Source organism: Fonsecaea erecta (genome assembly GCF_001651985.1).
Source record: "Fonsecaea erecta strain CBS 125763 chromosome Unknown Scaff6, whole genome shotgun sequence".
NCBI classification, from domain to species: Eukaryota; Fungi; Ascomycota; class Eurotiomycetes; order Chaetothyriales; family Herpotrichiellaceae; genus Fonsecaea; species Fonsecaea erecta.
In genome coordinates this window covers 893,826-920,186 of record NW_017387249.1, presented here as the reverse complement: position 1 = coordinate 920,186, position 26,361 = coordinate 893,826, and the positions used below count along the sequence as shown (strand labels likewise).

General features: G+C 53.0%; 11 protein-coding genes across 11 annotated transcripts; 2 read left to right on the top strand and 9 right to left on the bottom strand.

Moving 5' to 3' along the window:
• Positions 1–3,510: 3,510 nt before the first annotated feature.
• On the bottom strand, positions 3,511–6,573 carry AYL99_07356 (hypothetical protein; the record flags this gene model as incomplete). The annotated part of the gene is made up of 1 exon (XM_018838865.1): positions 3,511–6,573. The coding sequence occupies one exon, from the start codon at positions 6,571–6,573 to the stop codon at positions 3,511–3,513; it is 3,063 nt and encodes a 1,020-aa protein (XP_018691633.1).
• An 849-nt stretch (positions 6,574–7,422) lies between these two features.
• AYL99_07355 (hypothetical protein) lies at positions 7,423–8,751 on the bottom strand (the record flags this gene model as incomplete). Its single annotated transcript, XM_018838864.1, has 1 exon — positions 7,423–8,751. One exon carries the CDS (start codon positions 8,749–8,751, stop codon positions 7,423–7,425), a length of 1,329 nt encoding a protein of 442 aa, XP_018691632.1.
• A 1,818-nt stretch (positions 8,752–10,569) lies between these two features.
• AYL99_07354 (hypothetical protein) lies at positions 10,570–11,538 on the bottom strand (the record flags this gene model as incomplete). The annotated part of the gene is made up of 1 exon (XM_018838863.1): positions 10,570–11,538. One exon carries the CDS (start codon positions 11,536–11,538, stop codon positions 10,570–10,572), a length of 969 nt encoding a protein of 322 aa, XP_018691631.1.
• A 1,110-nt stretch (positions 11,539–12,648) lies between these two features.
• AYL99_07353 (hypothetical protein) lies at positions 12,649–13,566 on the bottom strand (the record flags this gene model as incomplete). Its single annotated transcript, XM_018838862.1, has 1 exon — positions 12,649–13,566. The coding sequence occupies one exon, from the start codon at positions 13,564–13,566 to the stop codon at positions 12,649–12,651; it is 918 nt and encodes a 305-aa protein (XP_018691630.1).
• Positions 13,567–14,286: 720 nt separating this feature from the next.
• Positions 14,287–15,050, bottom strand: AYL99_07352 (ubiquitin-conjugating enzyme E2 8; the record flags this gene model as incomplete). The annotated part of the gene is made up of 4 exons (XM_018838861.1): positions 14,287–14,426; positions 14,485–14,666; positions 14,726–14,840; positions 14,927–15,050. 4 exons carry the CDS (start codon positions 15,048–15,050, stop codon positions 14,287–14,289), a joined length of 561 nt encoding a protein of 186 aa, XP_018691629.1.
• A 1,285-nt stretch (positions 15,051–16,335) lies between these two features.
• Positions 16,336–17,361, top strand: AYL99_07351 (3-methyl-2-oxobutanoate hydroxymethyltransferase; the record flags this gene model as incomplete). Its single annotated transcript, XM_018838860.1, has 1 exon — positions 16,336–17,361. The coding sequence occupies one exon, from the start codon at positions 16,336–16,338 to the stop codon at positions 17,359–17,361; it is 1,026 nt and encodes a 341-aa protein (XP_018691628.1).
• A 111-nt stretch (positions 17,362–17,472) lies between these two features.
• Positions 17,473–18,274, bottom strand: AYL99_07350 (hypothetical protein; the record flags this gene model as incomplete). Its single annotated transcript, XM_018838859.1, has 3 exons — positions 17,473–17,532; positions 17,743–17,942; positions 18,040–18,274. 3 exons carry the CDS (start codon positions 18,272–18,274, stop codon positions 17,473–17,475), a joined length of 495 nt encoding a protein of 164 aa, XP_018691627.1.
• A 682-nt stretch (positions 18,275–18,956) lies between these two features.
• AYL99_07349 (hypothetical protein) lies at positions 18,957–19,820 on the bottom strand (the record flags this gene model as incomplete). Its single annotated transcript, XM_018838858.1, has 1 exon — positions 18,957–19,820. One exon carries the CDS (start codon positions 19,818–19,820, stop codon positions 18,957–18,959), a length of 864 nt encoding a protein of 287 aa, XP_018691626.1.
• Positions 19,821–20,023: 203 nt separating this feature from the next.
• Positions 20,024–20,671, bottom strand: AYL99_07348 (hypothetical protein; the record flags this gene model as incomplete). The annotated part of the gene is made up of 1 exon (XM_018838857.1): positions 20,024–20,671. One exon carries the CDS (start codon positions 20,669–20,671, stop codon positions 20,024–20,026), a length of 648 nt encoding a protein of 215 aa, XP_018691625.1.
• A 655-nt stretch (positions 20,672–21,326) lies between these two features.
• Positions 21,327–23,555, bottom strand: AYL99_07347 (hypothetical protein; the record flags this gene model as incomplete). The annotated part of the gene is made up of 1 exon (XM_018838856.1): positions 21,327–23,555. The coding sequence occupies one exon, from the start codon at positions 23,553–23,555 to the stop codon at positions 21,327–21,329; it is 2,229 nt and encodes a 742-aa protein (XP_018691624.1).
• Positions 23,556–24,452: 897 nt separating this feature from the next.
• Positions 24,453–26,265, top strand: AYL99_07346 (hypothetical protein; the record flags this gene model as incomplete). The annotated part of the gene is made up of 3 exons (XM_018838855.1): positions 24,453–25,313; positions 25,370–25,497; positions 25,560–26,265. The coding sequence occupies 3 exons, from the start codon at positions 24,453–24,455 to the stop codon at positions 26,263–26,265; spliced, it is 1,695 nt and encodes a 564-aa protein (XP_018691623.1).
• Positions 26,266–26,361: the final 96 nt, after the last annotated feature.

Sequence of the window (26,361 nt, the reverse complement as noted above, 5' to 3'; positions counted from 1 at the left end):
CAGTGTGGTCGTCGGTATGTGGTGACGGCGTGCGACGGATATGCACTGGGATGAGTGGCGGTGAAGATTTGGGAGATGGAGTTGAGCGCTTGATGATCAGGCTGTTGGACCAATTCTGAGGTTTAGCCAAGCTACACGACGGTGCAAGTTGCATATATCACAACCTGCCCAGCTGCACAACCGAGGTCGGAAGACCGAGAGATAGAGTGTCGGCAAGTAGAAAGGCGCCGGCCAGCGTCAAATCCAGAACCAAAGGTCTTGGTGCGAGAGGGGAACGTCCAGAAGATATTGCTGTCAGATGCGAGCCCAGGGCGACGGGGGAAAAGAACGGCAAGGCGACAAGACCTGGCGGTAAAAAGGACCTTCGCGGGAGATGTGTTCGTCGAGGTGCTGAAGAAACACAGCAGAAAGGCTCCGAGAAGCCTGGAGCGGGCCAGAAAGAGGAGGGGGTAACGACTAAAAGGCTGGCACAACTGGGATACCGATGTGACCGATGAATGATTCGGACATTTCAGACTTGAGACTTTTGAGAGCTTTGACGACGGGCGGTCAGGGTCCTAATACCAGAAAGTGCAATAACCGAAGCATCAAGTGCGTCTCCTAACGTCGTTTAGTCTGGTAGGGCGGAGGCCAGGCTTTTCGACAGGGGTCCGGGGGTGATGCGGTCCCTTGCTGCTACTCCAGTTGCAGAAGTTAGGCTGTCAATCGGATCTGCAAAGGGAAATGCGATGATGGAGAAGGAGTGGTAACAGACAATGGATGGATGGTGGTGACCGGAGGTTACGGGTTGCGTTGGAGGCGTTGTGTGGGCGGGTCGAAGGCGATGGAGAAGAAAGGAGACCGACCGCAACGCAGAAGCAGAATACTGGACGGAGGAGGAAATGATGGATGAATTGAGCCACAGGCTGGTGGATTTTTCTCGAAGGCGGCCCTGTACGAGAAGAAGCAGAAGAAGCAGAGGAAGGCAACAAAGAAGGACTCATGAGACGAGGAGGAGGCCCGTGGTATGGAGTACCTCCATCCACCCATCCATCTCCCATCCATCTCCCATCCACATTCTCATCCACCTGCACCTCCACCATCGAGCCATGGCCCATCAGCATGCATCACTGTCCATCACTGGTCCGTTAGCAAAGCACATGGCAAAGTCAAAGCCAAAGTCAAAACCGAAACTGCGGCCCGTTGCCAATTGGAAAATTTGGGACACATCTCATCTCCCCTTCTTCCTGTCATCGGTTCTTCTAACTTACTAACTCTTGATCAAAAGGGATGCATGGCACTGATGGCAAACTTCCACAGTTTCTCGACAGAGCCAAAAAACTGATCCTGCCCAAGATTGGCTCAATCACCGTCCACCATCCCCATCACCCATCGAGCGCCGTCTTATCCTCTAACTGGGCACTTGGCCCTTAACGAGCTAGGCACAGCTGCTGCAAGCTGCGACCATGGCTGACCACGTTTCATCTTCCGGGGCCTTACCCCTTTCTCTGGGGGCTCGTTCTTGGTGATAGCTATCAAACGCTAAGCTCTTGCTATCGAGTCGGCGGCGACTGGCCTGACTGCTCAAATCGACCTCGACCGCAGATTGCCTGTTGGTTTTTTTTTATTCAACACCCATAGACACACACACATTTTGACCTTCGCCACTACGGCGCCTGGCACCCTTTTAACCTTCCGTCCCGCCCTCGTGCCCATATCCGAGCCAGCCCGAGGAATTGGCTTTGTTCCAGAAAGAAAAAGAAAAAGTGCCACGAGGGCGACATGCAAGAGGCGGCCCCCCTTCTGACTGGTGCATCCCCTGTGCCGGGCTGCAGCAACTGGCGGCCTGATCTCAAAAGGTGGCTGCCACGTTGTTTGCTGCAGCTGACCCTGGCTGTGAAACACCCGCTTACGACTGTCTGCTCTGGTTCGGGCAAAAGTCCAACCCGGTAAACTTTTTCTAGCATCATGTCAGACCTCATCCACTGCCTTGGCCTCCCCCAAAGGCTCCACGGGCCATGCAGGGTACATCTACCAATCTTGGGCTTGACGGAGGTGGGATCCAGTACTACGTGTTTGCGTCCACGCCGTCCAAGAAAGTACCACGCGTTTACCCTCTTAAAGCATCGCCGGCGCCCTAGGAGTCACGGTGTGGCAAGCAGGTACGTAATGGCTGAGCCCGGAAATTGACTCGTGGCCGGGTTCAAGTTATTCCTGCCGGCCGGCCTCCAGAGCCTTCTCCACGCCTAGGAGGTATTCGGTACAAAATGGAGTTCACTTGGTGCTCCCTACGGAGTATTCTCTGTCTCCACGCCATGCTGAACCCTTCATTTCCGGTCGTTCGCATCCAATCCTCACACCCTCAGCACTGGACTTACTTGTACTGACTACAGAGTGTTGGCTACAAATCCCTCAACCTCAGACAGGCATCACCCGGCCAGTGCACCTGCACGTCAAGGTCAAGCACGCAAGCGGAGACAATCCTGTTGTAACTGCACCACCGACAGCATCTTTTCCGGTCAAGTCGCCAATGAGGACTCTTTGCTCTTCCGAGCCTCCCGTACTGCGTTGGTTCTCGCAAAGAGGGTCGCTCTGCGTCACCTATGGCTTGTCTCACCTGAATGCTCAGCCCGGTACCACCAGGTAATAATACCAAGACGCACACGACCTAAATCAGGCGAGGAGAAGGAACCTTTTAAGTAATTGCCTCGAGGAGAGGGGGATCCTCCTGGAATCTCAGCCTCGCAAACCTCGCCATCAACTTGATCTGTCTTTTGGAGCAGCCTTTTACCCCGTCGCCGTCCGCCTCGATGTCTGAGCTGAAAGGTCACGGACGCACGCGGAAAGAAATCCTAACCAAGTGTTCAAAGCACCCTTCATCCACTCATTACCCCATTCTTCGCCTGCCTGGTGACGAACGATTCCACCCCATCTTCGGCAGCTGCATCATTTCACGAACCCCGTCGAGGGTCCGTCCCCCTGGTCCGAATCAAAACAGAACTTCTGCAGTCGCTGAGTCCATGCCCCTGTAGTCATTGATTGATAGGCCGCGGAGGTGCAAACGGGTTACCTACCCCAGGTAGTAAGTTAGGTAGGTAGGTTAGTTAGGTTATGTCCCTGAGTGCACCGGGAACTCCATACATGTGTTACATGTGTGTCCCTCCGGACTTGTGTGAGTGTAACTCTATACCGTGCTGTGCGGTGCGGTGCAGCTGCCCCCAGTCATGGCTTGAGGGATAAGACGTTCTCTGTAACCTCGCTCGCCGAAAGGGATCTTTGCTTGTTGTAACGGCCTGAGCCTGTCTGTCTGTCTGTTTGTCTGTCTCGTCTAATCCATACTATGGCTCATTCTCGTGCTCATTGCTCCGCAGTCCCAGTCGGAAAACATCCAACCAGGGTTTGGCCTTTCCAAAGAGTAATACAATGTCTCCCCCATGCGAAGTTGATCAAAAGCTCCCTGTATGGTGACACCGGGGTATCATTCAATACATCACGTCGTGAGGCTCCTTCGTGAATCCAAAACACATCCTCTCACCACCTCCGCCCGTACACTTCATGCTCCTTCCATGTCTTCTTCTTGCCATCGCTCACGCGCGGTTTCTCGCGTCGATCATCTGCACTGCCACTCACCCCACCGGCAGGTCCACGTCCACCGTTGGTCTGTGAAGGATTGGACGACGAATACGTATCTCGATTGCCTTCCAGTAAACCCCTCGTCCTTCCTCTGCCCATACCGACTTCCTGCACATCGACGGGATGTTCCGACTCTGCCTCTCGACCAAACAGCTTCAACATATCCTGCATGTTCAGTCTCATGGCGCCCTTCTTGCCCTGGCCTTCGATTGTTGCCCTGGCGAGTTCCCGCTTCTTCTCCTGCAACTCGAGTATTCGTTCCTCCACCGTGCCTTTGATGGTGATTTTGAACACTTTGACGTCTTGAGTCTGATTCAGTCGATGCACCCGATCGATCGCCTGTTCTTCCACAAAAGGGTTCCAGAATGGCTCTAAAATCACCACTCTCGATGCCGCGGTCAGATTCAACCCCAAGCTTCCCGCCCGGAGAGAACAGAGGAGGACACGTGTCGACGGGTCGGTCCGGAGGGCATTGAGGGAAGCCTCGCGTGCGTCGTTGCGCATCTTCCCGTCATACCGGACGTAGCGGATGCGATGGGACCGGAGAAATGGCTCGATCAGATCCAGCATAGATGTGAAGAAGGAGAAGACGATATATTTGTGAGTGTGAGAGTCTTCGCGCAGGATGGAGAGGAGCTGGCGGATTTTGGTGGACTGGAGCAACGTGGGTTGTGAGGAGCTAGAATCGTCAGATGAGGAATAGTCCTCGTCCTCGTCCTCGTCACCGTCGATAGAGGAGGAGTCTTCATCGTCGTCTTCGTTCTTCTCGCCACCATCTTCGTCGTCATCACTATCCTCCACAACGCGCCTTGCTTGCCTGCGTTGCACTTTGACTGTCTTTTGCTCTTGCTTCTGTCTTTTCTCCTTCTTCGTCTTCTTAATCTCCTTCACATAATCCGTCTGGTTGTCCAAGTCCTCCTGGCATTCAGCACAACGAATGGCACCTTTGGCAATCTCTCTCGACGTCAACTCAATCTGACACATATCGCATCTCTTGGTCTCCACGCTAAGGCCACCAAGCATGTTGGCAATACTATCCATGTCATCTTCCACACTGGCCTTTCTGCGACTTGGTGTTTCCATGCCACTGGACGCGTCAGTCTCGGTGCTCAAGTCACTTCCTGTGAGCTTTGGATGGTTGCACGCTTGTCGTAGCCGCATGAGCAGGACCAATGCCGACGCATAACTCATTTTGTTTCCAGCCATCATCATTTCAAGGCTTCTATCGGTTCTCGACTCCAGGCGGTTATAGAACTCTTGCTCTTGCTCTGTAAATTCGGCTTCAACATTGTGAACAGTTCGTGCCACTATCTTGAACCCGGGATCTTTGCCTTTTGTAGTCGCTTCTCCTTTAGCGCCATCATTGGAGTGCTCTTGTTTGAGAATATCTTTCGTCCTTCGCTTCATGAAGCTCTTTAGGATAAGTCTCAGTCTCTTAACTGCAAGACCTCCCCTTCCATTGTTCATGGGTTTGGTGATATTCTCGCGCCACTCATTGAGATCGCAGTAAGGCTTGATACGAAGAAAGTGAATGAGGCTTTGGAGCTCATCGAGACCGTTCTGCATCGGGGTCCCGGTCAAACACCAGCGGTATGCAGCATCAAGAGCACAAGCAGCCTTGGAAGCTTTCGCATTGCGATTCTTGATCGAGTGGGCCTCATCCAGGATGATCCTATACCAATGGACACCGAAACATCCGACTTTGAGGGACTCTGAACATCCAGCATGCTCTGATGACAGTGTCTGGTAAGTTGTGATGACGACATCGTACTTCTTCAGATCCTTGTAGCTTTTGGTTCTCTGAGGCCCATGGTGTACACAGATTTTGAGAGGATGGTCTTCGTCAATGCGATCCTTGAGTTCTCCTTCCCACTGTCTGATTAACGCCAACGGCGCGACGACAAGTGTGCCTTTTGTGACACCTTCAGCCAACTTCCGCTTGCTCTTCTCCGGCGCTTCACCACTGGGCTTTGGATTACTCAGGATGAGAGCGATCGACTGGATCGTCTTTCCCAGTCCCATATCGTCGGCAAGGATGCCACCGTAGGTTCTATTCTTGCCAATTTCTTTACTCACCATCCAATCGACGCCGTCAATTTGATGTGGCAAGAGCTTGACTTTCAATCCCGGGACGGTACCGTCGTCTTCTTCCTCTGCTTCCTCTTTGGCCAATTCACTTTTGTCCTCACTGTTGACCGACATATCCTTAACCATGTCTGCCAAATCGCCGATCTTTTTGTCGAGCTCCTTCTTTCTCCGCCTCGTTCTTGGTTTGTCCTCTTCGTCTTCAAATGCACCTTCAAGTAGAGCTTTTATGCTTTCACTGGCCTGGCTGGAGTTCATGTACGTGAAAGGGTCTGTCGTTTCGTGTCTCTCCGTTCGGAACATATCGTGGTTCGAAGGGTTCACTGGACGAGCCATGATGGGATTGTTCTGGGTAAGATCCATCATACTTGGCCGGAAATATGGGTTTGGAGGTTGTTGAGACGAAAATGTGGGTTGGACAACAGCCGGCGGCCTCCACGCAGGGAAGTTCGCAGGTTTAGAGATCCCGTAGAAATCGTCTTCGTCGTAAGAAGGGCGGGAGGAAGCGGGTTTAGGAGGTTGTCCACCATCTTTGAGTGTTTGCAGAGGATTTGCGACCACATGGGGTTTGTGTAGCTCTGGTCTCTGCTGCGGTCTCTTCGCCGACACAAAAAGGTTTGAATATTTGTCTTGTTGGTGACTCCCGCTCACTTGTCGTGGAGCTGATGTATTGGCACTCGTGCTGGGCCGCATGAGCGGCTGTGTTCTCGCATATGGCTGTGGCGACGCTCCCGGCATTGATGGCCTCCCAAATTGAGGCTGCTCTGGTAAACCATTCTGGAGATCTGGGTACAGACGCGGCGCAGCCGGAGCTTCGTCGGCGTCAGGCTTTTTTTCCTTGTTCTGAAGGTCGAGGGAAGGCTGCGAGTTGCCCATAGCTGGCGCGAGGGGGTTGCGAGGGGCTTGCTGTTCTCGCACCATCCCGCTGCTGTTGGGAGGAGTGAACGTGAAATCGAAGAATCGTGGGGTTCGTCTTGACGCAGATTCAGGTTTAACATAGGACTGAGTCCCTCCGACGACAAATTCGTGAGGCAGGTTTGGGGATCGTGGCTTAAGCTCGAAGGGTTCGTGGTGGTGGTGAGGGCGCAGGCCGCTGTACAAGATACAAGTAGGCGGATGTTGTCCAGGCAACCAGGGCAACGGTTCTTTGTGCGCGGTCTAGAACACTTGAGAAGAGCGACGTCGACCTTCCCGTCTGGCGGGGGTCTGCGATGCTCTAGTGCTCTGGTCGAATCCAGTCTTTGCTGGCGTGCTGAGGGATGATACCTCGCTGGAGATGTAGATCAACACTCGAGGCCGCGCAGGTTTATGTCACCGTGCCTTGGAAGTTATAAGTCAGCGCTGAAACAATCAATCCTTTGTTGACACTGAGAGGATTTGCCCAACACGGTGGCTGCATGAATATGCAGCGAGGTCTTGTTTGTCAAAGAGTGAGTCCAGATTATCTGGTGAGGCGGGAATCTTGTTGTTCGTGCTGTTGACATCATATGCGAGGCTGGTTTCTGGGGTAACTTTCCAAGCCAAGAAGGGTATCATCTATCTACACTGTATATCGCCAGCACTTCCAACCTCGATCAGCACAAGAAGTATTGTTATATTCTCTACGATTACGCTCGTTGAGGGATTTTGGGTGCACCCACGGAGTAAGGTCGAGCAATGGCTTCACTTAGATGAAATGAACGTCCCTTGCCCCGTGCTTGCCAGAGCCTTCACCTTCATTCACCTTCACCTATACCTAGCAGTATTGTCAATCTTCAACATGGCTCTCCTGCTTGACATGAAGGACAAATGTCCCACCTTTCCCTCTGCGCCTTCCTCAAACTCTGTCACACCCCACCTCACTGGCCCATAGATGGCAGTCTGATCGATGGTGTCTTCGTGAGGATGCACAGCCGCACTCAGCGCAAGACTACAGCTACTGGCCAGCGGCATGGGCCCTTTCAACTTTTTCAGACCGAGGAGCAGTGTTGAGAGCACAAGGATGCCGGCCATGATGGTACTCGCAATAATTGCCAGAGGCGAGAAAGCCAGGTCTGCCGTGCCCAAATCCAGATCGTAGGGGTCAGAATCCGTGGGGTACGATGTCACTTTCACAGGGACAATGGACTGCGACACGCACCAGTGGAGAAGGCGTGTGACGGTGATTGTGGGAATGGCGTATTTAAGCGGCATGCCGAGAAGATATGTACCCTCCTGTGACCCGACGGCCTCGCTAACCCGGAGTCGTTGGCTCTTGATGGCGAATTGAGCGTAGTCAGCTGCTTGTGTCATTTCGATCAAAGCGGCATTCGTGACAAGAGTGACCACTGCAAGGAAGACCTGGGGTATGTTCGACACAAAGGCCAAGGTGGTCACCGAACCACTTTCATTTATGTTGAGTTCGCCAGAGACGGTGGTGCTGCCAAATCCGAGATCCCAAAGACTATGCCACGAGAGGGACAGGTGACGGTCGTGGCTGACAATGTACAGTGCGTAGGCCGTAATGATAACAACGAGGGCCAGGCCGGCCACAAAGATGCCAATGAGAAGAAACAGCCGTCTACGGTTCATGGACTGGTACCACCTGTGCGGCGAGGCGTGGAGTCTCATGGCTTCGCCGCGATGGCTCCAGTAGTATTTGATTCGGGACTTGTCGGCGACACACATCCCCTGAGTATAGTCGTCTTCTGTCAACAAGTAGTTCGAGATGACATCGCCGTGGACGGCCAGGGATTTCCGCGTGGTGGCCCACAGGGCTGTCAGGGTAAAAATCATCAGAGCGAGCAGGAGCGTGTTACACATAATCATGACCGCCATGATGACAACATCAAGGTTGAGGGAACAGTCGAGGTCGACCTCCCGGGCTAAGCAATACCGAATATGGTAGCCGTACGTGGTCCAATTTCCCGGGTCCTTCTTGATAGCACTGAAATCGCAAACGGAGAGGAACATGGATAACTTCTCGGCCTCCTCTTCACTGTTGACAGGGGGAGCACAGAGAAAGGACGATGAAGAAGTGAGGTACATTTCCCACAGGAGAAGAGAATTGGTGGCATTCTCGTGGGAGCTGACCATGATGAGGTCCGAGTATTTGAAGGGTAAATGTCCGAGTATGCATCAATGCAGTCTGCAGGGTCCAGCACGGCATAGCTAGACGCTTCTGTTTGCATACGCTGGATCTTGTTGATTGCTCGGCCGTCGTCTTGAAGATATCCTTCCGAGGAGTACTCTAGCGGCACATTCGACGCACTGTAAGGCGCACCGGTCAGGAAGCCATCTGAAACGACCAGGTAGTAGAAGTTTGTCGAGTTTAAATTCACCCAGAAACGGAGGGACCACGTCTCGTTTCATATATGGTTATCCCGACGTTGAGAAGCAGAATCACTGCCACGCAGAGTGCCATAAAGCGGAGACTGACGGTGCGACCTTATATGTACTTCTGTTTCCATGTCTTGGTCAGTCGGATAGATGTCTCTGGACTGTCTCGTTCCACTGCATCTCTATGCTGGTTGGAGTTACCTAGGAGGAATGACGTGCTTTCTCCGTCCAAATCGACTTCTGGTCGTTCACTTGTATCGCGGTTGTCAAATCCAGGCTGAACACCGTTCCTTGAGGCCATACTCGTTGGGGATGGGTGTGGGTGGTGGCCTCCTGGAACTGCTTTCCGAGCCGTCTGGCACGTTGGATCTAAAGTGACAAGCGGTATAGGGAGCGGAGTCCCCTGCCCCTGGATCGTAGCCTTGTATGATTCATAGCTCTCAGGGTGATTCGCGCGCATTGGGGGGCCAGACATATCGTTTTGTAGAAAGAACGCCCATGCGTCGACGAGGACGAGAAGGGGAGATGCCAGCCAGCATGTTTGAAGACGGTCTCGACCGTAAGGCTGCCATGTTAATGTCGGCTGAGACGTAGCCAATCATCACAGTGTGGCTGGCTGTCGAGAAGGTACTACTGATATTGAGAGTTTGGTACCGATTGGGCTGGGTTGGACAGCGCCACAGCAGTGGAACTGGGCTAGAAAGGAGGTCTTTCCAGGCCCTCGTCAACGAGGATGGCACGGTGAATACTACTCGTGTTCTAGATGATGTTGCGTGGAAGGCTAGTGAGGCTAATGTCAAGGGATATTCAAATAGAAATGAGGAATTCTGTGACTGTGATCATCCCCTGCGAGGTACAAATATTCTACTTCGTACCACTTCTGAAGCTATCCTGACTGTCTAGAGGAGAGGGACTATGATTCTTGGGCCGTATGGTTATATTTCCCATATATCCTCCTCGTCAATTCTTCTGAGCTCTCGACATGTTGCCTTGCCGCCGCGTGGTGTTCCACGATTTGGCGACCCTCGCTCTGCCCATGAAACCTTTGCTCAATACTTTTTCATGATTCCTAGTCAAATCACATCTGTTTACACATGCTTTGTCGACGCCGTCACCATCTGCTGCCACAATAGCTTTTCCCAAACCAACCGCGCATAAGCGGCTTTGACCTGCGTATACGGTACCATAAGGTTCAGCATTGTGTGTCGAGGGACTGCTTCAACGTCAAAGCAGACAATGTATCAATCGTCGGGTTCCTTCCATTAGCTTCTGGTATTTCCTAAGTTTCACTCCTCTTGTCGCTAATCTCTTGGCCCGAGATGCTGCAGGAATACATCGATCTTTGTGACACGCCCTGCCTTCAGGCCCGCTCATACCAGGCTCAGAGAAAACAAGCCATACAAGTCCCAATGAATATTGCTCAGCATTTCACACAAAATATGTCCAAGTCAGGTGCCACGATCACTGCCGCAAGGGCCCCTTGAGAAGACGGACGGGTGAGTTCACAGCTTCTGTATATCGGCCGGTACTTCCCCAGCACGGTTCGAGCCCAGTACACGAAAGGCTCCATCGAAATCACCGATTCAAGCTGTGGACGTTCCCAGTATGAGGGGGCTTCCGCACCAGCCTGATTTTGCGCAGACATTTGAATTTGTTCCCTGCGCTCTCCAGGTGGCTCTGGCTTGTTTGCTCCGTCCTCCTGGCCTTCTCCATCTGTTTGTGGTGAGTTGCAAGCAACGCTCTTTGTTGTGAAGGCGGTAAGTGCAACAGGCTTCTCCGGTCCCCTGCGCGAAGCTGCGCAAGCTGGTTGTTGAGTGTGCATTCTTGCTTCAGTGCTCTCGTGTTCAATTCACCTCGGGAATGTTGAGAGGGCGTCTCGTCGGCGCTCGAGCTTGACTCGGCACCGGTGTGTGAACGCGGAATCGAAGTCGGCCGGACGTGTTCGAGCGGATCAGCTGTACCGTTGAGACCCTGTCTGTCCGAATGCTTTGGCAGTCGTGGTTTCCTCGACCTGGCCTGCGGTGGACGCGGGTCGTCAGAAAAGCGCATAGCGTCGAGATGCCGGTGTAATTCCTCTTTCGCATGAGACGAGGGGAACTCGAACAGGTCTCTGAGCTCGGTGCCCTCGTCCGAAACGTCGTACTTGCAATGTCCCTTGGCCATCATGTGCTGCTGCACCGCTTCGCGAGTATTCCGCTGCGTGCCACAGTACAGGCACTCGTAACGCCCAGAAATGATGAGGTGGAAGTACGCGAGGAGCGTCCCGACGTCTACCACCAGCCGCGCCGGGTCGATATACAAGCCATGGACCTTTAACATGTGGTTGAGATTCTGGTCCAGGTCTGGGCTCGTCTGGTTGCAGAATAGACACTGCGACTCGTCGAATTCGTCGAATTCGTCGTCGTCATCCTCGTCACTGCCAGATTCGTACTCGATACTGGTAGACGATCTCTCGGATACATCATCTTCGTCGTTATCAGTGGCGATTTGTTCCTGGAGTGCAGCACGAACAACGTTGTCGCTTCGACCGGGCCCGGTATTCATAGTAATAGTGGTAGTAGCAGTAGTATCAGTGCCAGCACCCAGCGGCATCAGACGTCGGAAAAGAGTAGATGTACGAAAGACTCAGATACTGCGACTCAGGAACAGTCTGTGTTGGGGGTATCTTTGGGCGGGTGGGTTTGCCAGTGCGAGATCTGTTCTCGTATATCCTGGAGATGTGTGGCCACCGCGGCCTAACTCGTATTTATACGATTGTCAAGTCCCACTGCGAAGGGAGCACATGAAGGAATGACGCGCCTTGCACGCCCCGTCCGAGAGCAGCACAAGGCCCGTCACAGCCACGGGTCTAGACACTTGCTCAGAATACCTCGTACGCCGTGGTGTGCAACTCTAGGCACGCCCATTTAGGGATTCGCTGAGCCAGTTCCAGTTTCCTGAAGCGGCAGTGCTCCGTTCGGATTATTATTATTCCTCCGCCGCCTTCTCCCTCTAGCCCATCACAATGAGGGGCGCTCCGCCTCCTACAGTATCTATCTCCCCTACGCATATCCAATCGAAGTGCCTGACTGACGGACGGACAGTTGGGTGGACGCGCAGACTCTATGTCCTGATTGAGCTCTCATCGTAAAACAAACACACGCACGTATGCACTGGGAGGAAACACTCCGTAATTACAGCAAAGCCATCCCGGCAGCATATAGTACTCTGAGGTGGATGTCACTACTACGACTCATCCGATCCATGTGTGTGGGGTGATAATGGTTCGGGACTCGCAATTCGTACGGCGCCCTGTATCAGTATCCATCTATCTGTCCGTTTTGCCATCGGTTGCGAAGCATGCGCGGAGCCTTGTAGCCTCGTCACTTATACGATGCCAGTACATAAGACGCTGAACAGAGAAAATATCCGAGTTTCGATACCACCCACTCGCGCATCCTGGTGCTTGTGGTGCTCCCATTCTGCACAAAACTGGAGCCTGAGGAACGGGCCGAATACGGATGGCATGGATCCTACGTGTTGACAACAGCAAAATCAAAATGTTGCAATATCAATGCTGACAAACCTGGAACTCACCCGGGGTATATGTAGCCCTTCATCCAGAAACTAAAGACAGACAAACAGATATTGAGCTCAACAGAAAAAGAAGACCACTCATCCGGCAGCCGCCCTGATGACTCCCTCCCAGAACCTTTTGAGCCCCAGGACATGCGCCCGCGTCGGCTGGGCACAAGCACCATTCGTGGCAGCTCTTCGTTCTTCATCGATCTTTGCAAGCTCTACCTCCCTGCCCCATTTCGCCTGGGCCCTCCGCTTCTCTGCAACGAGTGGATCAAGACGACCTCCTCTCTTGCACTCCAAGTCAACGGTGACCTTTCTCGCGGCAAATCTCCTGACCAAGCTCTTGACTGTAATCTTTTCCGTAGCATCCATCTCATCTGCTTTCCTCTTTTGAGCTTGTATGGCACGGCCTTCGACCCATGCACGGAGCCCATCCTTCAAGCTCTCTCTAATCACCTTGCGCCTCGTGGCCACGATGGCAGGGGAAACACTGTGCCGGACACATTCTTCAGGCATGATGTTGAGTGACACCAAACTATTCACACTCGGCCGACGCTCCAATTTGCGACATAATCCATCCTTTAATTGGCTCTTTTGGACCGCCTGTTGTGATTGTATCAGGACCGGCGAAACCGGCGAGGAATAGCTTGTGCATGTTGACGGAAGGATTGCTCTCTGCACCAAGTCATAGGGACTGGGTCGGTGTTCGAGGTTGTGGCTCAGCCGGATGCGAATTAAGCTCTTGCTGATCTGCCGCGACAGGACATTGGTCTTGCTGAGCCATATCCATGAATTGGGAGGACTAATGGCAGATCTGGACGGCCGCCGGGCTAACAGGATGGACAGGGTGTGGGAGGCATGGTGCAGTCGCTCCAGGTGAAGCAGCGGATCGCAAGCGATTTCACGCAGCGTGTGGCATGTGCGACTCACTTGGAGCAAGTCGGGGATCTCCAGGAAGAAGAGAATGCGGAGGAGGACTTCTGGTGGTAAACACTCCAGCGACAGCGACATGGTCGGGCACAGTCTTTCAATCGACCGAGAAAGTGTCTCTGAAACGACAGGGTTGAAAGGCGTTCTTTGAGATAGAGGAATGGCGATGGAGGAGCCTGGCCCTCGCAAGCTTGGTGTTTCAGGCTCGATTCACCCTGGCACAAGCGAGTAACATGCGATGTGATCAGGATTAGCTCGGATGAACTGGTCGCGTGGCTGGCTCGCTGGGTAATAACACGTCACTGCGCCTTGGAAACCGCGGGCGATGACGCAGGGGCTGCAGCTTGTTCGGTACCAGTACTGGCGCCCGTGATTCAGTCTGACCGCCTAATTTTGAGCAGGATCTTCCACGACGGAGAACAGGCTGTATTCTGTAGGACAAGGGTAATCTCTGTCGATATAGACGGGCAGTGATCTTCACGATCCACTACTAATGCGAGACTTCCGGGGCTGCTGTTTCAGCGTAGAATGTGCGCACTCTACCGCAGATCCTCTACTGGCCCAAGTGTCGCTAGTGGTGCCTGCAGGAGACATATCACGGCGTAACATTAACCTGGCAGCTCTGACAGGCTCCCATGTTTACAACCAGCCAGAGTTTGATCAATAACTTCAAAAGCAGCTTGCCTAACTCGAAATAAGACCAATCCAGCCCTGCACATATCGCTGTGGTTCCTCGCTCATCCCGTAGCGCCGAATATACTCCAAATGGCCACAGAACTCCTGATCCCCAGGACTCCAAACTCATACATCCTCCATAGCTCCAGCCGGCTCATCCTCTCCATCGCTGTTGAAATCTTCCACCTCGCTCAACTCGCCGTCCGTTTCATGTTCGTCCTCGTCGTGGTCATCGTGGATATTTGTCGCATACTGGGCGATGTACTCTTTTCGACTGTTAATGTTCTCTTGCTTCCACCTTGTATTGCGCCATGGGAGCCTTACCTTTGACCCTTGCGTCGTAGCTTCGAGGTTCCCGCATCAACAATGCAGCGGCTTCTCCGTTCAAGGGATCGGTAGGATTGGGATACCGGAGGAGCTGAGGCAAGAAGACTTCAAAGATATTGATCATGTCGAACATGGGCGACCATGTCTGGTTGATGACATCCAAGCACACCGATCCCGATCTAAAAATACCAGGTTAGTACCTCTTGCGTCAAAGTGTCTAGCATTACGAGCGACCAACCCTTCATCGATGTTTGGGTGGAAGATCTTGTTGACGAAACCGATGGAGGGAGACTTGTAAGGATATTGATCTGGCAGTTCGACGTGAACTTTCCATTTGCCCTCGGCAAAGGGTGCTGTGGATCGAATCATCTCGTCAGTGACTTTGGATCTTGCGGCGACCCAACCACATGAGCGCATTCGAGGAAATTCATGCTCTTACTCTCCGAAGGTCCTTTGAAGATGACATAGAATTCTTGCATGTTGTCGTTGACCAGTGTCACCTCATAATCGCTCATCATCAGCTTCATAACATCCGTCTCTATCCTCCGCTTAGGGCTGCTCATTGTGCCTGGTCAACCAAAAACCTCGCTAAAGCGCAGACTGTGTTTGCAAGTAGGATGTCGGATGCTTCGACGTTACGTGTAGCACCACGGTGGGAGGACGAAGGATCGGTTCTAGGCCTGGATTTCCGGTAGTAACGTCTATGATATCTTGAGTGGCGGGATATAGAAACGAGATCGGAAGAGAAAGAGTCACGGGAGGATGGCCGGATGTGTTGTCGCGGAGTCGATTCGGCTTTTCCTTTGTCCTCGTGAGGGGTAGGAAGTTGAACGCTCGGTGTCAGGTCAACAGGGAGTGAAGGACTTGGTTGGCAGTGAAGAAATGAGACAGAGACAGAGACCGCAGTGGGAAGCAGCAACCATAGGGAGAGTGTAGAAGAGGAAGAAGGGAATGAGGTATGTCGATACGGGCTTGAAGTCAGTGGCGGTTTGGTGAGGAGTGTTTCGCCGTGGTTGGAGATGGTTCGATGGGCGAGGACAATGGTGGGGGACGCTTGACTGATTTGTCCAGGCCCAACTGGTTTACCGCTTAGCCCGGCGTGTCCAGCGTGACAAAAGAAACCCATCGCACAGACTGTCTGTCGGCCAGCTACTGTAGTAAGAGCCTTTTGGGCATTCCCACTACTTGCATCAAAGCCAATGGTCAGGGAGTCAGCTGATCAATCACTATGGGGCAGTTACCTATATTTGTGCCCACCTAGGTGCTTAAGTGTCTAAGTACCCGGCTACACAGGTTCTGTCCAGGCTCGGGACAGGAACTTGAGACGGAGGCATGGCAGCCTTGCAGTCGCTCCAGCCAGGCTGAGGAGCTCGTCCTGGGGTTGGACGACTGCGGATGAGAAAATCCACGCTTCCGAGGCAAGCAATGGCAGCGGCCGGACGTATCCTCGTTCGGCCGTTTGATTCCATGGATGGCAAAGGAAGATGTGCAGCGGTCGGCAGCCGACGTGGTTGAGTGACGCCAGAGGGTCATAATCACATAACCGGCGCCGAGTCGCCCCAGGTTGCCTTCCGCCCTCTAAACTTCTTCGGTGATAGGGCCAATAGGGGCACCCCAGAGTGCCCAGCCGCTCGGCCCTTTGACTGTCCACACCGAGGCTCATCTTCTTTCAGACCTTTTCTCAGATATACGCATAAAGAATTCATCACGACAACAGTAAATAAAACCTCGTTTTTCACCGCCACCGCATTCTGTTCTGCGAGATGACTCAGAACACTCCGAGACTCTCTTTCTTTCCCGTAGTTCTTCCTCCTTCGTGTCTACCCAGCTCCGAACTTGGGTGAAAAGATGGCGTCCATTACTCGCGTCAACCGAATCGCGTTTCTCACACGACCACTTCTCCGAGACTCCTGTCGACCGGCTGTCTCACAACAGCACCCACCATGGCGACAAGTGCGCTGGAGCTCGCATGCCCCCTCCTCCCCGGCTATGCTGGCAAGAGGCCAGAAGCCCGTCACGATCCAAACCCTTCAGAAAATGTATGCTGAGGACCAGCCGATCACGATGTTGACAGCACATAATTTCCCCTCGGCTCTACTGGCGCAAGAAGCTGGAATGGACATGATCCTGGTTGGCGATTCACTTGCCATGGTGTCCCTCGGCATGCAAGACACGTCCGAAGTCACCCTCGACGAGATGATTGTGTCCGCCCGCGCCGTCAGTCGAGCGGTAAACCGGTCCTTCACCGTCGGCGATCTGCCCATGGGCTCCTACGAACTCAGCCCGGAACAAGCACTAGCGAGCGCCATTCGAATGGTCAAAGAAGGGCGCATGCAGAGTGTTAAACTCGAAGGAGGAGCCGAGATGGCGCCTGCAATCAAGAAGATCACAACCGCCGGGATCCCCTTGTGTGCACACATCGGGCTCACCCCACAACGCCAGCATGCCCTTGGGGGCTTTCGTGTACAAGGAAATACTCTGGATAAAGCAATGTCCCTGCTCAGTGATGCCAAAGCTGTGGAGGACGCAGGAGCTTTCATGGTCGTGTTGGAATGTGTGCCGCCCGATATTGCCGAAGAAGTTACTAAGGCCCTCAGAATACCTACCATTGGTATTGGTGCAGGCAACAAAACAAGTGGTCAGGTTCTGGTGCAGATCGACATGCTTGGTGTTCGTCCGCCTGACAGCTTCATGCCTAAATTTGTCAAAAAGTATGGTTCGATATGGGAAGCTGGGCTGAGTGCCATCAAGCAGTACAAGGATGAGGTCGGTGATCGAAGCTATCCAGGACCGTCGCATGTGTACAAGAGTGACGCAAAGGTTACGGAGGCATTCAAGGTGGCCATTAAATCTGCAGAGACGCAGAAGGCTTGATATCGTCGGCGTTGTTTTAATCTTGTCATGGTGCATCTCTGGCGTTATTGAATACGTCTCCAAGCGAGCGCATTTCCTTTGGCGGGAACCGGGTCGGGACTGGCCTTAGCTTCATCCAAAAGCCGGCGTTGTAGAATAGCTAACGATCAATTGGTCGTCAACCTTGAAACACTAGTTTTCGCAAACAAGGAACGTGGTTAGCATGATCTTCTCTTGCGCTTCCGTCGAGCATATTCGATTCTTAGGCCAAAGAATGTTGCGCACCGGCCCTCTCTCCTCAAATAGCACAAGAAAGACGGTCAAGAGCCAAGCAGAGCATCACGCTCCAGTGAACGGTGAAAACAATGCCGGGGCGGGCGAAAAGGAGAGCCGCAAACGTACCCGGTACAAGTTGCCCACACCTTCATCCAAGCCTGGTGCGAAGACACTATTCACATAGCAAAATAGCCCGTCGCCCTCTTTGACACCGACTTTCTTCCTCAGGAAGTTCAACACCACGCTGAATTTCGAGGAGGCGCTGATTTTGAAGACGCGTTGTTTGAGGATCGGGGCAGCGCCGACAGGCTGAAAGCGGACGGAGACTGTGCACACAGCCATCCGGAGATTAGAGCATGAGACGCAACACAGTGGTAGAAAATGGGGTTTCAGAAGTATTTGGGGGCCCCCGGTATGAAGTACCTTTTCGATCATCAATCTCTTCGACCTCCTTCAGCGCCTGGCTTGCGTCCTTGGGCAGATGTGTCAACATGACGGAAGCGGTCATGCTCATAGGAAGGTCTCCTCCGGCGCCAGTGTCATCTTCACTGCTGCTGCCACCATCGTTGTCGTTGTCTGCTGCCTTTGTAGCGGGTTCGGTGTTGGTGTCAGGCTGCTTGCCATCATCCTGAGGCACAATCCTTGAAGAGGATGACATCGCGAGCCAGCGAACCGAGTTCCAGTCAAGCAGTTGAAACAGGGTCAAGACATCAACGAATGAAGACCTACGATCTGTTTGTTGCCTTGACTTGCTGGCCGGATGCAGCAGTGGTGGTCAAACAATATTAATAAGTGTCGGCTTATTGATGGTGATGGTGGTTCATGTTTCCTGTGGGGAGTTGAACTGGGCTGCGGCGTGGCGAGGCAGTCCAATCAGAATCAAGAGCAGCCACTCAATTTGAACCGCGCAATCATTGATTTCATGCAGTTCTGATCATTCAGGTCGTCAGCCTATTATCAAGCTGCCATCAAGCTACTCGCTTCAATGTACATCTGCTCCAGCTCATATCATCGATTCAGCTTCTTGAGCACCGCCGCTATCCTGCTATCGTGGCCTGGACAGAGCTCGCCTTGAATACAACCTTTTTCCCTGCTCTGGAGGTAGTCAGAGGAACCCGAACAATTTACAGCCACCCTGTGTTCCAAAGTCTCCGGACCATGAAGAATTCTTCCCTGTATGACATCGATTACAAGCTTGCGCAGCATACATCAGGCTCGTCGGTGACCTCGAGCGGACAGCCAGTGAGGGAGTGGCAACATTGAAGTTCACCAGCTCTTGCTGCACCATACCGCCCTGGAGACATCTCGTGGTCATCAGACATATTGGTTCTGCCCGGGCCTCAGGGGGTGAGTGCTGCAATTCCAACCTCCATCAAACGAGCAGGCAGTTTGCCAAGTTCGCGGATCTCAAGCAACCGTTTCTTCATCAAGGCTCTCTCTGCTTCATGAGAGTCCCCACGGTAACCAAGCTGCTCCATCACTTCTCGTTCCATCCCCTCTCTGATGTAGCCTCTGAATGCCAGGTTTTCCTTTTTGCTTTTGCCAGTGGAAGGTGGGACCGCATTTTCGTCGCCATGAGCACTCCTCCATTTCGACAGTGCGATGCGCTCCGTTGCACAGTTTCGGGACACTTGAGTTTGGGTGGCCTCGTCTCCGGGAGTGTTCATGAAACCAGCCGCTTGTTGGAGTAGGTAGGGACTCCAGTTGAGGCGATCTCCCTGTTGTAGGAGGTGCTCAACCAGCTCATCGGCTGCCTGTGTTTTGTCTCGGCCCGTCGCAAGCTCGACGATTAAGCGCTGCAGCTTTTTGTCAATGTCAACGACATGTTGCCACCTTCTATCATACTTCGGTTTAGGTATGTCACGATAAACCACTCGTGCAACAATCGGACTCGGCACTCCATGGAGGGCGAGCCATAAGATTTTTTCGCATTGCTCGTCGGTGAAGATATCATAGGCGCTCTGAGTGGTGACAGAATCTGGCCTCGACGTCGGTCCCACAATCGCCTGTGCCTGCGGACTTGGCTGACTGGCCTCCAATTCTGCGGGTTGTGGACTTTCTGGATCTGGAGTTGGCCAGACGCTGTCTCGTGCTGACTCTCCCATCGGTGTCTCGGGCCGAGAAAAGACTGCTTGGGGATAATGCGGGATCTCGAACGAATCTCTGGGCAACAGTCGTGGCCGCTTTGGTGACGGAGGTACCATATCGGCTGGTCGAATTGTATTTTGCGAAAGAGAGGAGGGGTTGAAGACCACTGGTACCGAATGGCACACAGGGTCAGCTTTATCTAGGGCGTCCTGTGAAGCAAACGATTTTCTCTTGTGCTTGTGTGTTCGCTTTGAACTATCACCCATAAACAATGTTTCTTTCACTGGGAACGACTGAGCTTGGTGTTTGCGAGGTTCGACTAGAGCAATCCCTGGGCGAGACATTGGAAGATTGAGTATTTGATGAATCCCTGTTGCCGTTTAGCTTGTGGTATGTCAAACTTTCTGCGGACCGGCTCACCTGGAAGCTGAGTATCTTCACGGCGAAGTTCATTGCGAATTGGTGGTAACTCGGGTCCTCGCTGACTGATATCGCCATAACCCTGGATGGTCTGTGAGAACTGACGATCTACAGGCAGGGCTTTGCGCTGAAAGGTCGAAGCCGCTGCTGAATTATGACCACCACTCACCGGGTTGTCGACGACATCTATCACGTCTTGTGGCCCAGCAATTTGATGAGGCTGTTGCTGTAACAGCGCAACCAAATTGCCAAGAGTCAGATGAGTGAGACCATCGACGGTCAACTCTGGTCGCTGTGAGATGAGTTGTGGTGTGTGCCTGACCGCTTGATGAGGTGCAGGCTGGTGGTGATGTTCATGGGAAGGAGGTGGGACGTCTTCAAGCCACCCACAGCAACTGCCATCATTACTGACCCCATCATACCTGAGATCAATGAAATCAACGGCTTTGATGCGGTCCTTTGATTGATTTGCTCCCCCATCATCATCGATGATCTGGTATGGCAATGGGATAACTGGGTCACAGGAGTGTTGATGGTATCCCCTCATGTTGCAGGAGGCCCTTGCCTATTTAACGCCTTCAGTGCTATGCTGCTATTACGAGGACGATGCCGTCGTCGCCGGCGACGTGACCTGGTTTGTGGGTATTGGTGTAGTTGTGGTGATGTTACCGTGAGGCGAGCCATTTCAACAGAACCGAAATGGTCTTCAGGTATATACTCCGATCAACCTGCAAGTGAAGACAATCCGTGAAGGCGAGTGAGAGGGAGCCCGGTATGAAGTGGCTTTCGTGCATGGGCCTATGAGAGTGGGAGATGATTGGGAGAGTCCTATTGAAGGTGGAAGTGAGGCATGTTGAAAGGTCGAGTGAGACGAAACTGAGGTGAAGATGTACTGTGGTGAGGACAGACGGCCTCTTACCTCGATTATTGAGGGGGCTTCAAGGTTTGTTTATACTATGGCGAAGCAACGAGTCTTAGAAGCAAGGAACGCTCATGGCTATTCGCAACAGCCAACAAAGACTCGAAGAGTGGAGCTCCGGCACAGGTAAGAGTGATGTGTATATTCAATTCATTCATGCCTTGTCTTGATGGCCCAAGCACCTTCGTTATCCACAGTATTTACATTATGCTAACCTCGCAGCACATAAGCAGTCTTTCCAAAACTCCATACCAATGCCCTCATAGCCTCAAAATGCCCATCATCAATAACTCTCAGGCAGGTCGCTAAAGTCAGGAACTTCAGAATCACATTTGAAAGACGGGGCGTACGCTTTCTCAGGCAATATGCCGGCCTCCAGGCCCAGCATCCAGCTCCACTGCACGGCGTTCTCGGTCTTCCAGGTCCAATAGAACCAACCCCAGGCCTGCTCGAAACTGTGCATCTGAGCTTCCGCGTACATCTGCAGAAACTGCTTGTACGCGGCGCTATACTCGCTCGGGTCGGCGTTGGCTTGTGCACAAGAGCACGGCGGCTCGGCACAGGTCGGTGTGAGAACTGATGTGCCTGGATCGCCGGTGTCGAGGGTACCAGCCCACCTGGAACCCACGCCGACATTGTTCAGATTTGGTGTACAATCGGTATCGGCTTGGGACCACTCGCCGTCCAGAATCGGGCCCCATCCAGTTTGAGGGTTATTGGCAGCAACCATGAGGCCAGTCCACCCGGAACAGGCGAGGTTGATTTTGTCTTGGTGTTTCAACTTGAGCTGTCCGGTGTTGAAGATTTGGTATTGGTGCGTGTCCATGACCAGATTGTTGTCGACGCCGTGGAACATGTCGTCCCAGGTATCCAAGCTGAGGAAACCGTCCCCAAAGACGATACGCTGCTTGATGCCATTCCCTCTGATTATTGCGATGGCCTTCGAATTCCAGTCAAGCACAGACTGGGGAGGAATCACCAACATCTTTGGCTCATTAACCAAGCCATAAATTGTCACCACGTTCTTGTACCGGTCTTGAGCAAAGAATTGGGACAATTGGTTGTGAATATCAAGGGATCTTTGCGCATTAGTGGCGCCGTCGGGTCCTAATATCCAACCAATATCACCTTGGTGACCACTGTGAGCCCATCCGTTCTGACTCCCTGGGACCGAGTGGAGATCGAGATTCACTCTCAGGCCATTCTCTCGACAATACTCAATCGCTCGAAGCAGGTATCGCCAGGCAACTTTGGGGACGTACGGATCGCCATCGTAGGTCGTGACCGACCAATAAGGGTAAGGGATCCTTACGTGGTCCAAGCCTGCGTTCTTGATATCGATGAAGCTTTGCTTGGTGATAAAAGTCGCGTAGTGTGTCTCGATGACACGTTGTGCAGAGGGCCCCAGCTTTTGCGTTAAAGTCCACTCGTCGACCACGTTGGCAGAGGCGGGATAGTTAAACATCGAAGGTGTGATGAAGGGTTCTAGTGAAAGCCAGCCGCCTATGTTCACGCCTCGGATGGGCATCTTCCCGTACTCCCATTGCTCATTCAGAGCGGGGACGTTATCGTTGGCCTTGGTGGAATCATCCCAGCTCGAATAGAGGCCCATGACCGACAACCCGCCGACCGTCTCGTCAGTGTATGTACAATTGAAATCGGTGGTGTCCATCCAGGTGGATATATCGGTGTAGGTGCCCTTTGCACTTGCCGGAATCGAGCTCGAATCGCAGTCATTGCTGATTCCTGATGAGCCGTCGCTTGTCGTCGCCGAAGACGAGGACGATCCGCTGCTTGATTTCTTGCTGCTGTTGTTGCTTACCACCACTGCGACGGGGATGAATATAGCCAGCAACACCACGAAGAGGATTATCAGCCACCAGAATTTCTTCTTTCGCCTCGCCTGGTCTGTGCCTGATCGTCTGTGAGCCTCGTATTCCTTCCCGTACCCGCCGCCACGTCCATGCGCGCGTCTGTGCTTCTCGCCGGCCCTCCCCTCTTCTAGTATGGCACCACTGACATTCCTGTTTTTCTGCTTCTTCTTTCGCTGCTGAGTTGCCTCTGCTGCCCTGAGGTTCTTGTACTGCTTCTGTTTTTTCTTGTTGCGCTTGCGCTCTTCATATTTTTCTTCGAACTCGGCCCTTTGGTTGTATGCATTCAGTTTCGCCAACGCATCGCTGCTCAACAATTGACTTCCGCTGTTGGTGGACGTGCCAGAGCTGTACTTAGCGCGATCCCGCTGCTGCGCCCTCTTGGGACTTTCTCTCACCCCACTCGAACTTTGATAACGATCACTCGGTCGGCGCGGTCTCTTTTCTGGCGACGGGGAGGGTACGGGTGAGGCTTTTGCTTTTTCCCTGGGCGCTCTTTTCGGTGTTCGTGGCTCATAATAGTCATCATCTTCCTCATCACGCGTCTGACGGGGCACCGGGGCAGGGCGTGCGTTCGGGGGACGATTGAATGCGGGACGTGTGTCGGCCCTCGCCGCAGACTCACGACGGGCTTTCGGCATGCGACTGGCGCTGCGTTTCCAGACTCCTCATATCAAAAATTTCTGTCTCACGTGGTGTTTACTGTCGTGCGGAAGGATGGGTGGTTTGAAAGGAGGGTGTTCAGGTACTGGGTAGATTTCACTGTCTGGCTAGCGATACGCGTCATCGGCTATGGTGCTTTGCTGTGATGTGCCATCCTGTGCCACGCAAGACTTGGGAAGCGCTGTTTACTGGATCGTTGGCAGGGCAACCGTCTTCATCGTTTGCTTCTGCTTTGGCCCCGCTGTTCACATCGGTGCGATGGTGAGTAAGGTCCATGACTCTGCCTGACCAAGCAGTACAGGTAGGATGAATCCTGATCGTGTCGACCGTCATGAATGCTGTTTGAGCTCTTCATGCTGAAAAGCCTCATCTCAGGCTTGCTCACACATCTCAACCAACCCACAACTTGACTGGGTCTTGGCAACCCGCACCCACATCCGAAGCCGCAACCGGCAATGCTTGGGTAATCGTCCCTAATACTACGCAGCATTATTACAATGGACACACAGTTGGGGGCTGAAACAAATACGAGATCCAAGCTCTTCCAGATGCGGTAGGTCTAGTTCCTGAATAAGCTATGGGTTGAACAGCCTTCAATCTCGGAAGCCTGGGTTTCCTTTCTCCTTCACACCAGGCCGCTTTGCAGTCCACTGAGCCTATTCCATACGAAGACATTGGTCTTACTCCATTCTACACATGCTTGCTTGAAGAAAAACATGCTTTCAACAAAAGACAAGGATTTCATCCGTCAAGCCTCGACCAAGCCCGGTGCTCGACATGACTTCTCCAGGCTTGATATTTAGGGGGTTCCAAGGTCGTTACAAGTAAACAAAACCCATCAGGCATACGCGACTGCCCAAGGCCAAACGATCAGGATGGGTTATAGAGTCTTTCATACCGTGAAGGACGGTGGTGACCAGGCGGGAGAACGAACTCTAGGCGGTCAACTGCCGATGGATGTTCATTTCATCAATGTCGACAGGCCCGGCCGTGTCCCCAACTGGCAGCTCAGTCAGATCACGGCACACGCGATGCGTAGGAACCATGAACGGCGTCGTGGCCTTGAAGTCCTTACGGCAAGAGTACAACCTATCCCAAGGGTGGACCGCAGTCTCGGTGATAGGAATCATCTGCCTGAACAACCTAACGTCCCCAACGAAGCTCTGGACGTTCGATCCCAATGGCCCCTGCTGAAGCATGCCACGGCAGCCAATGCGAACACCAAAGTACCGCCTACTCGTACTCCTGGGGACCAGAGGGCCCACTCCAGCTCGCTATCTTCCCCATCGGTGTGCCTAAGCACACATGGATCTTCCCCAGAGATGTTCTCAGTCGACGCGCACGCGGACCCCTGTCGCTGCCCGGAATGTCGAGCCGAATCATTAATAGCTCTTGCAGCGTTCTCTACCGACAACGTTTTTGGTGGCCTGCGAACCGACCCATTCCTCCGATACCCTATTGCATTTCAGGACTATTTTCCGGCTGTAATCGACCATTGTAGGGAGATCATAGCACCGAGTCCTGCCTATTTCGAGCTCTTTATGACGCACGATGTCTTATTTGAGGCCCTCATCACTTGGATATTGTGTACCTACTTGCTTCACACCCCCGAGCTGAAAAAGGCCATGCTCTACCATTATGGGGGTTCTCTGTCGAAGATTAGGGAACTGCTCCTCTTCCCCGGTTCCACTCGAAAGGCTGTCATGGCAGCCATTGCTAATTTGGCTGGGGTCTGCGTACGTAAACATGGCCCCTGTTTCCCGGGTGGGTATATGCTAAGACCCCGTGCAAGGCTTACTTTGAAGATGATGCATCATTCACCATGCATCGCAACGCACTACATTATCTGGGTCGCTTCAAGGACGATGAGGACATGCGCAAGCGTGATATCCGTGCGTCGACCAAACGTCCTTCTAGCTTGTGAGTTGGTCTCCTTGCAAGCCCCGGTTGAACGCTGTGATGGAGATCTAACACCAGGAGAGTCCCAGCCACGATGCTTTGTCATACGCTCAACCCAGGATGAAGGGACAAGCAAGCGGCCCCTTGGGCTGCTCCTCTTTTCTGACCGCAGGACTGTCCACTCCCAACGAGCCGATATACCCAAGTCTCCCATTCTCCGCCGAGGTGTCAGCGCGCCTTTCCCGGGTCTGTGAAGGGTTCAGAGAGCTGGCCTTGCGCAGGATTCTTTCGATCCAGGTCATCGAACGGCTAGCCATGGAAAGAGGCCAAATCGTTCGCCTCGCCTCACGAGCGACAAGAGACCGTGAACAGTCTCGAGTGCTCAGAGAACGGTTGACACCAATCGAGCGCCTGCTCTGGCTGGGCTTCTCGGTGTTTCACTTATACACGGCCTCGTTCCAACTGGACCGCGAGGAAATGGCAGAAACTTTCCTCGAGTGCTCCCGAAAGATGGTCCGTGGTTCTCAACTGGAAAATGATTGTCTTCTATGGGGTGGGTGCGTGGTCACAGCGACCAAAGAAATCGAAGGGTGTTCGCTTCCACAGGGCGAAGCCGTGACGAGAACGCTTCTCTCGAGGTTCAAAATGAGCATCGACGAAATGAACGATGTGGCGCAGAGATTTCTCTGGAACGAGTCCATGAGCTCTTGCCTGACAGCAGCCTTGCGTCACCGCTTCATTGTTGCGTCAAAGATCGAAGAAACCGCCGAGTGGCGTACATGGCTTTGATGAACATGCACCCATGTCATTCAGAGACTAGGGAAACCCTCAACCGAGCACCCGCTATCTATGGGAAACACAATTCCCTCAGGGTGTTGCGATCAC